General features: G+C 36.4%; 1 protein-coding gene across 13 annotated transcripts in view; it reads left to right on the top strand.

Annotated features, from left to right (window-relative positions):
* Nucleotides 1–13448, top strand: part of SLIT2 (slit guidance ligand 2) — a 256464-nt gene extending 243016 nt beyond the window's left edge. For 8 of the 13 annotated variants that reach the window (XM_064418528.1, XM_064418530.1, XM_064418529.1 and 5 more), the window contains 4 exons: nucleotides 738–892; nucleotides 6033–6321; nucleotides 10310–10521; nucleotides 11608–13448. In XM_064418528.1, coding sequence (XP_064274598.1) covers nucleotides 738–892; nucleotides 6033–6321; nucleotides 10310–10521; nucleotides 11608–11849 — 898 coding nt within the window. In that variant the 3' untranslated portion in view covers nucleotides 11850–13448. Of the gene's footprint in view, nucleotides 1–737; nucleotides 893–6032; nucleotides 6322–10309; nucleotides 10522–10871; nucleotides 10964–11607 lie in introns of all 13 variants that reach the window. The other 5 variants (XM_064418538.1, XM_064418539.1, XM_064418534.1 and 2 more) reach the window with 5 other exon arrangements.
* Nucleotides 13449–16027: the final 2579 nt, after the last annotated feature.

The following is a 16027-nucleotide window of genomic DNA, read 5'->3' as shown; positions in this document are numbered from 1 at the left end:
AGGACTAAAGTTAGATTCAGTTCCATATTCCATGAAATAGATTTATGTATCACTGGAGTTGACTCAGGCTTTCATGCTTGCAAGACGTGTAAACCCAATACTCTGCAAAATGTAGGATACACACAGATTTGCATGCAAATATGATCTTTGAGTAACATTAGAATCACATAATGGTTTAGGTTGGAAAGGCCCTTAAACAATCACCTAGTTCCATGTTCTTTGTTACGGGCAGGGCCAGCTTCCACTGGCAACCTGTCCCAGTGTTTCATATTAACCATACTAAAGAACTTTTTTTTTTTTTTGTTTATGTCACTTCTTTTACTTCATAGATTCTATCTGGTCCATATCTACCCTCTCTCAGTTTAAAACAGTTGGGCTGTGTCCTTTTGCTACAGGGCCTAGTTAAAGTCTCTCTCCATATTTCTTACAAGCCCCCTTTCAATGTTGAAAAGCTGCTATAAGGTCTTCTCTTCTCCAGGCTGAAGAGCCCCAACTCCCTCAGCCTGTGTTCATAGAAAAGGTATTCCAGCCCTGTCATCATTAGTCCAGAAGAAGGGATGTTGTATTCTATTGGCGTTTAGGCATATGTTCATGTCTTTGCTTAAAATATAATTTTCACGGGAATGCACTCCTAGGGAAATTCTGATCTGAAACTATATTGACTCTTAAAGGGGAAAAAGGTAAAAAATTGTTATAACCTGACCATCAACTGTTTATTATTAACATTTATTTTGCAGTGTGGAAACAATTAATGATGGCAATTTCCACATTGTGGAGCTGCTAGCTATGGATCAGATTCTATCTTTATCTATTGATGGAGGAAACCCCAAGATAATTACCAATTTGTCCAAACAATCCACTCTGAACTTTGATTCTCCGCTGTATGTAGGAGGTAAGAGGATTTTACTGCTTCTTACTAGAGGTATTATAGATAATTTACTATGGTAACATGCTTTAAGAAACACATTCATTGTATTTCTTAAAGACACCCATTCATTGACATGACACCTTAAGATGAAACTTTAATGTTTCATCTTAATGTCAATAGCTTCAATTTTAAGAAATAATATATCCTCAAACTGGTTGCTTTTTTTATAATTATGTTTATTTTCTGTGACTGTAAAATTTCGTAATTTTCTGCTGTTATTTAGCCTTTTATTATACTGAAGAAGTGTGCTTAACATTGTTTAGCTGCATGAAGATTTAGTAATGTCTATTCAGAAAGTGTAGAATGGTGGCGTTCTGTTTTTCTCATTTTACATTCCTATTTCCCGGTATTGATATCTGCAAGAAATGATAGCAATGTGTAAAGCCATGAAGTATAATTTATGTCTGGAGATGTTACTGCTTAGGCCTGATAAGAGTTAGGACTTAGGTAAGAATGTGCCCAGACAGCTGCCTCACTGTATGTGTCAGGGCTTGGGTTTTGTTTTGAGGAAAAAAAATTGTTTGTTTAATTGTTTGTTTAACTTGAGCAGCTAAAGTATTTGAAAAATGTTGATCATTTGATGTCAGTTACTCTATAGAACTGTGAGTTCAAACACATTGTTTTAACTAGCAGTTCCTGCTGGATTTCTATGGACCTGTGCAATCTAGGTAAAAGTCAGGAAATTCAACCAACACTTAGTGCCTCCTTACTTGGTAGCAAGTCTAAGTTCTTAGAGTGCCGAGATTCAGCATGGTTTTTAAATACTTTTTAAATGCTACAGATTTTCGTGTTCTACTTAGTTTAACATTATACTCTTACAACAGGAATGTAAGAAGTTTCCTTCTGATCTGTTCTTTCTGTTAAAAAAATGTTTTCTTTTTCTTTTGCCTATTTCTTTTATGACTGAGAATAACTTTAGACTTAAGCATCTTGCCTCCTTGCAAAAAATCATGCCATCAGTAGTACATTTGTTTGATGTACTGATGCCTTCAAATGTGGATTGCCCTGCAAAAATGCACATTGCATTTTTTCCTGTGTATCACTTCTGTTTGCATAGTGTCCTGTGCCACATTTGGAAGAGGGGGTCCTAGACTCTTGATAGGACACTATGTGCTTGCTTACTTTATTATCAACATCAGTTTGTTTAATGACTGCTGAGGCTAATTGTACTACTTGAAAGCTTACTGCAGAACAATAATCCTCCTGTCTGTTATAAGCACCTTTTGATGAAATGAGGCCAGACTGCCAACTGTAAACATTTATTCTGGGCACATTCTTACCACTGCAGTGCTGATTTGTGACACATGGTTCTCCTCCTTGCTTCTTCACCCTGCAGATCTGTACCTCCATTAATAGAATCGTACTAATCTGCATTGTCATCTTCAAGTATCAGAAAAATAACTTTTGGAAATAACCTTTTCTCTTAGTGGTTTGCATTCTAGTGCATGTTCCTTCGGGAGCTTCCGTGTTTATTCTATTATAATTCTTCACATTCAGGCTCCAAACAGACAATTATTTCTGCTGTCATAGAAAATGTTGATCCAAAAAACAATAAAAAACAATCAAAAAAGCACATTGTAAAAAAATAAAGGAAAAAAACCCAGTAGGTTGGCATTCAGATCTTAATTTTCCTCTTCTTATGTAATTTATCTGTTTATGACTTTTTTAAATTCTCAAGACAGGTAATTTTCACTCTTGTATCTTTATATCACCCATCTTTTTGAGATTCAATAATTTTTTCTTATCCAACTATATCTAGATTTTTTAGGGAATTTGATTACACATTTTCATCAGTTAAGAACTTAAATTCTCACTAGGTTTTTTTTGCAGTATTTTTATCTTTGCCAAAGTCTTAGTTTGACACCTAAATCATCATGTAGCTTACACTTACTCTTACCACTTTCCTGCTAAAATGGCATTTCTGATAAGCATCACCTCAGTTGGCAGGCTGAAATTCAGACTTAACAGCAAGCCCTTGTACAGTGTGTGCTCTCATTCTCTCTCATTCCCTCTCATTCTGATTCCCCTCCTCCGCCCTTTTTTTTTTAATGTTACTTTTAAACTGCACTAATTGATTTATACCTTTTGGAGGTTTTTTGCCTCTTCCAAGTGTATGGAGTGTGTGGTCAGAATACACGTGCTTGTTATTTTTCAGTCTTTCTGTAACAAATTTCAGTAAATCATATTGAAAGTGCATGGCTTTTGTAAGAATTCTTAAGGGACAATCTGTTTCTTCTCAAAAATTCTTCAAAGGAGTCACAGACATCACTGATACTTCACATTCTTCTCTCGGAAATTAGAGCATATTTTACTAGTTGAGAGTGGCACCTTCTTTCATGGATGTCCCTATTTCTGAGACAGGTAGAGTATCAGCTGCTTCTCATTTGTGCCTGCTCTGTTCTGGCAGCTTCTAGAATTAGATACTTGTTTCGACAGTTTTACTGTGTGACTGTTATTTAAGAGAGATTCCTACCATTTGCCTCCTTGAACAGTAATTTACCTGCACTCAGATTCAGCATCCAAAAGCTTTAAAGGGGGTGGGAACTACTCTTACCTTGCCAAAAATCGATCTGAAATATTTGTCTATGTTGTTTCTATGTCAGTTCTTTCCTAACTGGTAAAGAATCTTTATGTAAAAATTATCTAAGAAATATTGCTAAAGAATATAAGCAGATTTACACACACTTTGGCCTTCTGACATTTGATATCTTGCTAGAAGAAGCAAAAGTGTATAGGCTGAAAGCTTGTGCATATGTTTGCATTGTTTCCAAATGTCTCCCTTATTAGAGAAAATAAACTAAAAACTTCTGAAGCATGTGTGATATGCCACTTATTGCCTGGTGTCATACATATGTGCTTATATGGCTCAAAATCACATGTAAGTTTCCTGACACTTTCAAGTATAACATCTAGTTTAGCGTTGCATTGGTGTGCTTAGATTTATACACCTTTTATTTTTACAAAAAGTAACTTCAGTGCATCTATTCTGCTGAGATACTCCAAGCATTTTCTATGAACATTATCTGAGTGTGGCTTTCAAGGGAACCAACAGGGTGAAGGAGTATTGATAACTCTGCCCTGTCCCTGGTTTGAGAATATGGCAAGTAGATGTGAGGAGATTGAAAGCTCCTCTTTCACCTCCCTCCTCAGCTGGACAGGCGAGACAAAATTCAACGGAAGCTCATAAGTTGAGATGCGGACAGGGACAGATCCCTCAATGATTACTGATGTGGCAAAACAGACTCAACTTGAAGAAATTAATTTAATGTATTACCAGTCCAAATCAGTAGGATAAGGAGAGGTAAAGCATTTTTTAAAGACACCTTCCCCCCACCCTTCCCTCCTTCTCAGGCTCAACTTCCCCCCTCCCTCCCAGTTCTCTATCTCCTTCCTACAAGCAGTGCAGGCACATGAGAAATATGGGTCACGGTCAGTTCATCTCATTGTTTGTGCCATTGTTTCCTCCTCAGAGAAAGGAGTCCTTCCCCTCTTCCAGTGTGGGGTCCCTCCCATGGGAGACAGTTCTCCACAAACTGCTCCTGCATGGTTCCCTTTTTTCCCATGGGATGCAGTTCTTCAGGAACAGGCTGCTGCAGCATGGGACCCCCTCAGGGTCACAAGTCCGAGGAAAACCTGCTCCAGTGGGGTCTCCTCTCCTCACAGGTCCTGGCAGGAGCCTGCTCCAGTACAGGATTCCCATGGGGCCACAGTTTTCTCTCAAGCACCCACCTGCTCCCCTGTGAACATCCACAAGCTTCTGGAGCACAGCCACCTCACCATGGGCTGCACCACGGGCTGCATGGGAATCTCAGCTCCAGTACCTGGAGCACCTCCTCCCCCTCCTGCCTTGCTGACCTCAGTGTCTGCAGAGCTGCTCCTCAAATAGTCTCATTCCTCTCTGGTCACATCTGCACAATTACTCTTTTGGGTTTTTTTCCTTTATAGGTATATTATCACACAGCTGATGCTACCATCACTGACTGGCTTGGCCTAGGCAGACTTGATAGGTCCATCCAGGACACATTGGCTCTCTTGGACATGGTGGACACTTCTGGCAGCTTCTCAGAGAAGTGTCTGTAGCCTGCCCACTACCCAAAGCCTGGCCACACAAACACCATACACTTACTTAACTGATAAGATCAAAGAAGATTAGGCTCTTCAACAGTATGGATACAATCTTGTTCATTTCTGTAATCACTGGAGCCTAGCACAAATGAAATTACAATAACCTCTAAATGAAAGGCAGGTCTACTTCATTAGGTTACACAGTATTTCTGCATGATTCTTAACTGTTCAGAGTAATATAGGTAATTATTAGAAGTATCAGTTTACGTGGTTAAGGAGCAACTATGCAGAACATTGCTGCTTTCTTGTCCTTATTTAAGTACCAGAATGAAAATTGTTGATTTCGTCTAGGAATAAACCTATGCAGCTAATAAGAATATTTATTTTAAGGTAGACAGATCCTTTTTAATGTTCAGTGCACTTTGATTTCCTTCACTTGTGAATCTCAGGACTCATTTGGGCATTTGTGTATTCATTATTAGAAAGCACTCTCTTAAGAACTATCTGCTATAGGCTAATATGTTGGCAATAAGGTAAAAGAAAACAAAAAGCATGGGGTAGGAGTAAAACTCACATTTGAAATGTGTATGCTAGGTTCATTTTGATGAGTTGGTTCTACTAAATTCTTCTGGATTTGAGTATCTTAGCTTACAAAAAAATTACATATCAGCTGCTAAATTTCAACAACCTTTGTTTTCCTGGGATTCAGAAACTGTGCGCTATCCTGGACTTAAATGCACTAGGTCAAAACCAGGCAAAGCTGACCTTTTCACAGCTCTGAGCTTCCTTTCTGGTGAAGTCTTATATTCGTCTCTTAAGCATGACTTAGAGACTTACAGGTTTGGAGCTGGTTTACACACATACTTGACAACGAGGACAATTTCCAAAAACTAGATTATTGTTCATGGTTCTAGTTTGAATACCTAAGAATAATTAACTTAGAAGAAGCATTCCTTTAAAAGTATTTTAAAAATGGAGAAAATGGTATAGAAAATTGTGAGATTATTATACTGATTATTTGCTATTGTTAATCTCCTAGGCATGCCTGTGAAAAACAACATAGCAGCTTTGCGCCAGTCGCCAGGGCAGAATGGCACTAGCTTCCATGGCTGCATCCGTAATCTGTACATCAACAGCGAACTCCAGGACTTCAGAAATGTGCCCCTGCAAGTGGGAATTCTGCCAGGTTGTGAGCCTTGTCATAAGAAAGTTTGTGTGCATGGCACATGCCACGCTACCAGCCAGTCAGGCTTCTCCTGTGAGTGCGAAGGCGGCTGGACCGGACCGCTCTGTGACCAACAAACCAACGACCCATGTCTCGGAAATAAGTATGTCCTTCCTCAAGAAAAAACAGTAGTATAATGTGCACATATGTCTCCTGTTATGTGTATTCTTTTCATAAAAGTTCGCACTTGCAAGAAGCAATGTAACCTGGGCATGTAAAATGAAAACAGAATCCAGATTTTAGCATATGTTCTTTCCATAAACCAAATGAGGGAAAGTCCCCAGTTCAGGGGAGCAGATTCACACATCTCACTGAAGTTCTGCCTAAAGCCTGGGAGATGCTCTTGCATACTTCTGTATGGGCTTCTTTCATAATGAGATGCACTGATGCAACTGTGGGTACAACCCTTGGCACAAAAATAATTTTGAAGCAGTTGCAAATGGAAAAAACTCTATTTTCTTATTTTCAGTTGTAAAGAATGAGGTCATTAAACCATTAATATTATTATTAGTGATAATAATAATAATAATATTTTCTGTGTTTTTGAGAAATTATACAATAGACATACCTAATATTTTATATTTTAAGATTACCCCAGGTTTTAGTAGGAAAATAGATTTCAATCTTTATGGTGAACTTGTGTTTAAGTCTGAGTGTGGTATTCTATTTACTAATTTGAGCAGAAAATTTTAGTTTAGATATTTATATATGTCTATAGAAAGATTCTTGTATATAAGTGCGTGGAGATAGAAAAATATATGTGTAATTGTGTATATGATAGTATTGATATCTATGCATATTCATTTTCCAAATTTACTGTTGAGACAGATTCTATTTGGGTTCATGGACTCCCAGCACAAGAAGATCAGAAACTTCAGAAGTTCAAAGTTAGTTTGTATTTGTTCATCTTGGGTAACACAATGCCATTCTGTTTGTCCTTACTACTGTCCTTATTACAGCTTGGCAAATATTTATTTTTTTCTGTTAAAGCAAGCCTGCTTGGGTCTTTTGGCTGTTGCTTTTTCAGTGCAGCATTTGCCTATGTAATATTTGGCTTTTAAGGAGCAGTAGCCTAAGTTTTCTAAGAGATTCTAATAAGATGATTTTCAACTCCCACGCAAAATGATGTTTAAATCATTTTTTCACATAGTATGTGGAGAGTCTGAACCTTTAAAGTTTTTTACAGCAGTTAGCATGCTTTGCAACACAGTTTTATTTATATTGGTTATAGACTCCTTCACCACCTTTAAAGTTTTGAATTCTTCCCAGAACTAGAGCAGTGAGGTTTTGAAGGAAATCATTAGAGCATTTAATTTTTTACTGTTTTTTTTTTAACTGTCCTCTTTCACAGTAACTTTAAAGAAAGGTAGTCACAGCAGGTTATAAAATGTAAATGTGACTTTACATTTCAGTACTTCAAGATTAAAAAACAACATCAAACTATACCCACATGTTCTACTATCAGAAAAGGCAGAGAATTTCTTTAAACTGTCCTTGAAATATTACATTCTTTTTTGGTTCTTATAACTGTGCACATTAGCACCCAAACTGAGTGCTTTTTTGCAGCAAATTATGAAGTTATCAGTATCAGATGTAGGGAGTATCAAAGACAGAAGTAAGTGAGCACAGCGTTAATATTTTGTTTGCTCTTTAAAGTATTTAGTTTGTTTGTTATTTGGTTTGTTTCAGCTGTATGCAGTGCTGTGAGCTTTTAAGAGAGAAAGTCAAACCATTTTTTTTTTTATTTGGAGTGGAGGAGGGCTTTGTTGTTCTTTACTTCCTGGGGATTTTCATTCTGTATTTCTTGATTCATCTCTAAATTTTTTCCTGAATAGATGCATTTTATCCATCTAATACAGTTTGACATTCTGCTTTATCTGAGCAACAAAATTTCACTGTGATCTCTGTTTCAAAAATGAAGATGATCTTCTAGAGATCCCTGCGCATCATGAAAAGGCTTAAGACACATTTACTTTACCGACATTGAGGTGTTTGAATTCAAAATACAGTGACCAAAGTTTGTTCTCTAGTCAGTAAAGGAATAAGCACATTTCAAAAGAATAAATAAGACTTCAAGTTGTCTAATCATCCTCTAGATAATCTCATTTCTCCCCATGACTGACTGTGTCTGGAGCTTATGGCAATTATACATCCAGCTTGAGTGCCTGACACAGGTACCTAAAATTAGATGAGATGAAACTGTGCCCAAGAGTTTGCACTTAGCTTGATGTTCCTTACAGTACAGTCTGAACATGAAATTTAGAGCTTCAAAGAGCAGGTGGAAAGAAAAGGATGACAATTAGCATTAGCCAAAATTTAATTATCTTCTCAGTCAAAGCAAAACTTTACCAAAGACCTTGACACAGATTTCTTTAATATCTAAAGCCTGTATAGAGTGTGGCAGGATCTCAGTGCCACCTGAGTAACTGTAGATCAGATGTGCTAAAGTGGATGTTTATAAATGGTGAAAAGATCAAATGCTGAACATAATGAAAAATAAACAAAAGCTATCTGCCCTGTGATACTGTCTATGCCTTCCATTTTGAATTGCTTAATAATAGTTTTGAAATATCAGACTTCAACCACAGGAACAATTTTTAATTTTTGTAGAGAATGTGGTTGCTTCAAAATACAGACTAATAGAGAAGTAGGAGGTGCTTAACCTATTAGTTTTATATTTTCAGGTTTTAATCCCAGACTGGTTATGTTATCCTAAAAATTTCAAAATAAGATGTTGCTCCTTTCAAAAGGAGATGTTGCGTCTTAATAGAATTCTTCTTTTAAGACAGCATGCAATTTTAAATTAATTTTTGCTATCTTCAATTTGAAACTAATTATATTATTTTAGATCAAATTGGATTTTTATCTTTTTTTATCTCATTTTTTTCATTTATTAAGGTGGCTGTCATAACATACTAAGGGGACTGTGAGTTCAAGAGTTGTACACTACAGAGAGGAAAAATATTAGAGAGCAGAAACTTCAGAAAGGGTGACTTGTATGTCAAGACTGCATTCCTCCCCACTGAGGAATTTTCACTATGATCTCCCTAGGAAACAGCATGTAGATAGAAAAATTTTCTATGGAAACAACAGTTAAAGAGAATAATATTATTTTTGGAAGGAAGTTATTGATCCTGTGCTGCCAAATGAGGAAAGGGAAGTAACTTTATTCCAAGTCATTGGTGGTGGTTTCAGAAGAAATCCCCTAATGTTCAGTTTACAGCTAGGAACAGGTAATTAAGCATCCTCCTTTTGGGAAACACCACCTCTCTCTCCAAGAGAAGTAAGACCAGCTGTTTGTTCCCATATATACACTAAGTTTTGTACATAAAAACTTAGCAGATACAGATTAACTCACAATCTTTTGTGTATTAACGACGAGATTTGAGCCTGCCCCAAATGTTTATCGAAGCTCAACTGGGAAATTAGCTGCTTTATTCACTTTGGGTGAGACTTGACAATGCACAGCCTCACCTAGTGTGAGGTTTGGTCTGAATTCTGGGGGAGTGCTGTTGCCTTGCAGTGAAGCACAGAACTGCCTCAGATGTTACAAGGCCCTGCTACTTGCAGTTGGCAATACAGACTACTGTATTTGAAGGGAAAGCACATGTTCAACTCGAAAGTGCCGTTGCTTGAGTCAGAATAGCTTCTCTTAGGGAGTGCCTGACCTGTCTTTGTGCTGGGAGCCCCATATTTCATGAGTGACAATGTGGAGTTTCTTTTAAATTATACACGAACCAGAATTTCAGGTGAGTTTCTTTTTTCTTTGTCATTTCACCGTGTTCTTTTCAAAAGCATGCTGAAAATGTAGGTAGACAGAAAATGTTTTTAATACCTGTGGCCTGTAAAATTTTTCCATAACACATCTACAGTGGCTATTTTCTGGTGAGAGGGAGTTCTGTACTGCGGCTTGTTTTGTGTAAACCTGCATACCAATTATAAACCACTTCACTGCATCTCACTGAAAAAGTCCATTAGAAACAAAAGCAATTTCTTCTGAGTACAGTCCAAAGTATTTGTAGTTAATGTTGCTTAGCCTGAACTTTGATGAATAATTTATTTTTATTCTCTTGGGCTTGTTTCCCCTGTAGATGTGTGCATGGTACCTGCTTGCCGATCAATGCATTTTCATACAGTTGTAAATGCCTGCAGGGACATGGGGGAGTCCTCTGTGATGAAGAGGAAATGCTGCTTAACCCCTGCCAATCCATCAGGTGTAAACATGGCAAATGTAGGCTTTCAGGACTTGGGAAACCATATTGCGAATGCGGCAGCGGATACACGGGGGACAGTTGTGATAAAGGTAAAAAAAAATTCATTCATGTTGTTGTGGTCTTAGAAAATAGGCTTTTTTAGTAAAACATGAACAGCCAAGCACATGAACAGCCAAAAACATGACCAATTTTTTTTTTCCACAACACACACATTTGTTGCTTTTTTTTCTACCATAAGACTTTATCTTGATGAGAGAAAAACCAAGCCTTTTCCATGAATTTGTTTGCATTTTGAGGATTTTTTCATCAAACGTTTTGCTGTGAAAACATTTCTTTTTTTTTGCCTTTATTCAGAAACACATTTTTACTATATTTAACTATTACCTTTTACCTGCTGTATCTTTCTGTATTTATTGTTTCTCTACCTTCTGCAACTGAGAAGCCAAATCCAATGATTCTGCTCCTAGTTTTATCACAAACTCTACTTTTGACCTCTCAGCTTCAACTGATTTATCACAGCGAATTATGCAGGTGAGATGGATGAAAACAGGATGACTTTTCCCCCTACCTTTTTCTTTCTCCTTTGTCTATCAAAGCTCTCCCTCTCCCTCTTTTACCCTTACCCCAGATGGCATTTATTTTGTATTGTACATAGATGTGAATAGAAGAATATGGTTGTAGAACTTTTAACAGATGTCTCATTTTTAGCTGCCTTTATACCTCAGTAATTTATGAAGTTGGCGGAATGTAACTTATATTAAATAAGAGTTTGAATAATATTAAACTCCAGGTCTAATAAATTAAATTGCATGCTCTCTGAAACATTTCCCTATGGTAAACAGAACCAGCTGCAAGCAGTATAGCAACAGAAGATGTGTATTTTTATAAAAGAGGAAAAGATTTAAGCTTCCAATTTTCTTGTCATTGTAATAGCTTCGTATTTATGGTTTACACATACATAATATAAGCTTTACCAAAAATAGGAGGTATAGGGAATGAAACCCAGCATTAATCACATGAGGTTTGGAATACACTGGTTTCCAATACACAGTCTCAGTCAAACTTTAAAATACCAATCCCAACTGCAAATAGCAACACAGCACCTTCCTGTGTTACACATTCTTTGACCCGCCTCTCAAAATTCTTCCTCTTATTTTAAACGTTGTTTCCCACAGAAATCTCTTGTCGAGGGGAACGAGTCCGAGATTACTACCAAAAGCAGCAAGGGTATGCTGCGTGCCAGACGACCAAGAAGGTATCGAGACTAGAATGTAAAGGCGGGTGCTCCGCCGGGCAGTGCTGCGGGCCCCTGCGGAGCAAGCGGCGGAAATACTCCTTCGAGTGCACCGACGGGTCCTCCTTTGTGGACGAGGTTGAAAAAGTGGTGAAGTGTGGCTGTACAAATTGTCCCTCCTAAGTGTCCCTGTCACACTTGTCTTTTGAAAATGTTGTATACTTATTGACCGTGTCGGACTAATTAATGCTTCATAGTGGAAATATTTGAAATATATTGTAAAATACAGAACAGACTTATTTTTATTATGAGAATAAAGACTTTTTCTTCATTGAAAAAAAGATTCAAGTGCTTGAACTGAGACTTCTCATACCCAAGAGGAGCTTTGAAGAAAAAAAAAAGACCTGGTAACATTGCAGCAGAAATGGGAAACTTTAACTGCTTTTAACATGGATTCTTCTTTATAACATGCTGAAGATACACTGACACTATACACATGTGACTTTCAACTTAACAGCTCAGAGATGAAATACTGACCAGAACACGAGGCCTGTTTTTTCACTTTCGTATCAATCTATTTTATTGTCTTGACAGACCATACCAATCACTTATCTATGGATGAGGAAGCTTTATGAGCAAAAAGAATCAGATTATACAGAAATAACAATTGTTTGAAACACATTTTGTCTTTTGGAATTATTAAGCATCTTGAGAAGATGGGGTCTCATTTAATGAATGGGAAAAAGGAGATACAAGAATATACTATAATCCTGAAATCTCCTGATAATGTGTACTTTTATGTCAGCATGTTAGCAAAAGAAGCATAAAAAAGTGTTTATCTTCCCTTTTACAGTATTAATTTTTGTAATATAAATGTTCTGGGGATGATAAAATAGATTATTGATGGATAAATTAGTAATAATATGGATTTCTGTTTCTATGAGTTCTAAACAACTCTATACAGTATTGGGTTTCATTGAGAAATATTTATTGTATCAAAGTACATTGTACTTAACCCTTTTAGGCCATCCCTTTTACTGTTTTTCAATGCTTTAATATATATTAATTTATATTTGTCCCAGTATTTTTGTAATTTTTTTAAAGGTCTTAAAAATCAGGATTTTTTTGCAATAGAACTAACGTAGCATGTCGTCTTGGGGTAAATGTTTTCAGTCTGTTTTTTCCTTTCCATTCCCTCTTCCTTTTCCTTAGAATCTGACCACTTGGTGTCACTGAATAGAAAGTGGTGACAATTTGCAGTTTCACATATAGCAGATATTCAGGACACCTTCCAAGAACCTGTAATATATTACAGAAAATGTCTTTACACTAGATGGCAATTGTAGAGAAGTTAATTTTCCCTATATACAATACTTACAGAAAATAAGATGGCGTGTAGAAAATTCCATTAGAAGATAGATCTTTATAAATTAATATTCCTATGGAGCTCTTTACCTTTTTTATAAAAAAGAAAAAAGGCTGTGCTATCAAAAACTGTGATTTTCCCCAAATAATAAAACTACTTTACTGCCCCTAATGTTCCCCATGTTAACATGTTGCTGCTAAATTATAATGTAGAACTGGTAATCAATAGTGGGTTGTGTTCTTCTTTCAGTAAAACCCAGGGTACCCTGTAAAAATGCAGATGTTTTTTCAATTTTATTTTATTATTTTTTTTACAAAAAAGTTAGATGTACATGTGTAATGCAGTGTGCTTTGTCATATTTGGACTGATATCAGTAATGCTACTGATGTTTGTAAATTAAACAGATATTTACTTCATTAACAGCTTTTATTTGTATTCTTCTGAGAAGTTTAAATTGTCTAGCAATCTTTAATTAAACATCTGTTGCATAGAATATTTGGTAAAAAAAACAAAATAAAACCCAACCCTAAATCTAGCGTATTCCTTGCTGAAAAGATGAAGAAGGAATTGACTTGGGATAATTACACCTAGAGGCAGTGACATCTGAAAATGTCTGTGCATTATGAACTCAGATGAACTTATACCAAAACTAAGAAAACTACTTATAAATATAGTACACTGCAGAAAAGGGCAATTTGAGTCTATCCTAATACCTTGGTGGTTATAAAAATGGCAATTTGACAGTTGTTCTAGCAAGTAATATGATTCTTTAAAGGAATTCAGTTTGACTAATTTTTGGCTAAGTATTTTAAATGTGAGCAATTGAATGGGATGATACTTAACCAGGTTTATTTTTTCTAATATATTTTTTACAAATAATTCTGTGTTTATTTTACTTAGTCTGCTTTAGTATTTGTCTAAATATCCAGTGAAACAGCCTTTGGTGTGAGGGCTTCTTTGTAGTTTCTGTGACTGCTAAAAAATCTGCTGTAAATAGGAGTAGCTTTGAGGAGAAAGAAGACGTTTTTGCCTAACAGTCCTTAAACAGTATTCTTGGGTATGGAAAGATCTCTTGGAGCTCAAAGTCCCTGCATCTGGAGCTGAATTGCTTTCTGTCTTTGTATAGACAGAGAAAGATGAACTTTGCAATGGTATTCAAGCAATACTGGCAGCTACTGGTGATCTTGAGGTCAAGAGATCTTGGTCTGCAAGCAGGAATGGAATGGAAAGAATAGAATAGAATAGAATAGAATAGAATAGAATAGAATAGAATAGAATAGAATAGAATAGAATAGAATAGAATAGAATAGAATAGAATAGAATAGAATAGAATAGAATAGAATAGAATGAAGAGAGAGAGAGAAGAAAGAAAGAAAGAAAGAAAGAAAGAAAGAAAGAAAGAAAGAAAGAAAGAAAGAAAGAAAGAAAGAAAGAAAGAAAGAAAGAAAGAAAGACCCCAACACCCCAAAACCAAACCCATCTTTGTCACCTGCTCCTCTGAAGAAAAACAAGGCACCTACATCAAGTGGTGATTCAGCTTTCCTTAGCCCCCTTTCTCAGAACCTCATGCATCCTGAAGCATCACAAAGTGCCACTGTGCATGACAAGAGATAACTCCTTCAGCGAGATGGGTCAGCCTAACACCTTTCTAATATCTAAATCAAGGATCTTGTAGTACTGCTATAATAGGCTGCCTTGTCCCTGTGTTCCCCAAAAGGGAAATGGGGATCTGAAGGAACTGTCACTTTAGGTATCACTACCACAGTGGGAATTTAGTTCACTGCAGAACACTCCAGACACAGGTGTTCATTCAAAAACATAAGTCATGCAGCTTTTAACACAGAGCATAGGGATTAGGTTTTTCTTCTTGTGTCTGCTACCTCCTCTAGGAATCACTCTCATACAGTCTGCTTTTAAAGTATTGAATAAAATCCATAAAATGCATTGGATCTGAAGGAGATGACTCAGTATCATGGCCAAGTTCTCACTTCAGTTTAGCATAGCATACAATTAGAATTCATCTTTCATTAGAAACTAAGAAAAATAAAACTTGACAATTCCATCAATTTCTGCCAGTATTCTTAAAAGCTGTAAAAAAGAGAAAACACATGAATGCTGCTTAATTTGTACAGCTCTTACTCTCATCTAACAGATGACAAAATTGTCAAAGAGCATGAAAAAAGACCATTTTTGAATAAAGCTAACTAAAGACATTGCTCTTTTGTTAACACTGAAAGTCAATTCAGAACAGCAGTTATCACACATGGAATGAGATTCTGCAATCTGTGTTAACTTTTCTGGGGCAAATGGATATTTGAGGAATAAAAACACTCTTCTAAGCAAACCAATGGTAGGCTATGAACAACCTTTGAGTTCATTTTATAAGATCTATTGTAGTAAAAGTTTTGTCTTCAGGATACTTTTTATTGCCATAGGTGGACACCAAGAGCCTTAGCATTACAAGAATCATTGTAATATGATGTGTAATATGTGTAGGTGCCACAATATAATACTCATATGATGTTATGAAAGGATTTGTTTGGAAAGAGGAGCATGCAGAGGTTTTGGAAATGATAAAAAGTCTGGAAGACCTAATAATACATAAAGTACTTGCAGGGATGGGAGCAAGGCATTAGAGTAAGTGGATTGTCACCATGTTAATTTTGATGAGAGGATGACTAAGATGTGGTGACTAAGATGATGACTAGAAGATGAGAGAGAGAGTGGTATATTATGGAAAGGAGCTCCCTGTTAAGAAGAAAATGCTCAGAAAATTTGGAAAACTGTCAAGTCTTGGGGGCTGTTTGTATTGAAGCTCTGTTTTGGGAGCTTTATCTGTCACTGCTTGAAACTTAAACCCTTTACAATTCTGACAAACACACACTTGATATTTCTGTCTTGAGTTAACCCTATTATTTGAACAAAGTTTATCTTTTCAAAGCAATTCAAAATCCCATCTTTTGGTTCCTTTCTTCTCCTTTGGAAGCAAGTGTTA

The sequence above is a fragment of the Passer domesticus genome, chromosome 4 (assembly GCF_036417665.1).
Source record: "Passer domesticus isolate bPasDom1 chromosome 4, bPasDom1.hap1, whole genome shotgun sequence".
Lineage (NCBI taxonomy): Eukaryota > Metazoa > Chordata > Aves > Passeriformes > Passeridae > Passer > Passer domesticus.
The sequence above is the reverse complement of the archived record's forward strand: the minus strand, read 5'-3'. Positions and strand labels throughout refer to the sequence as shown.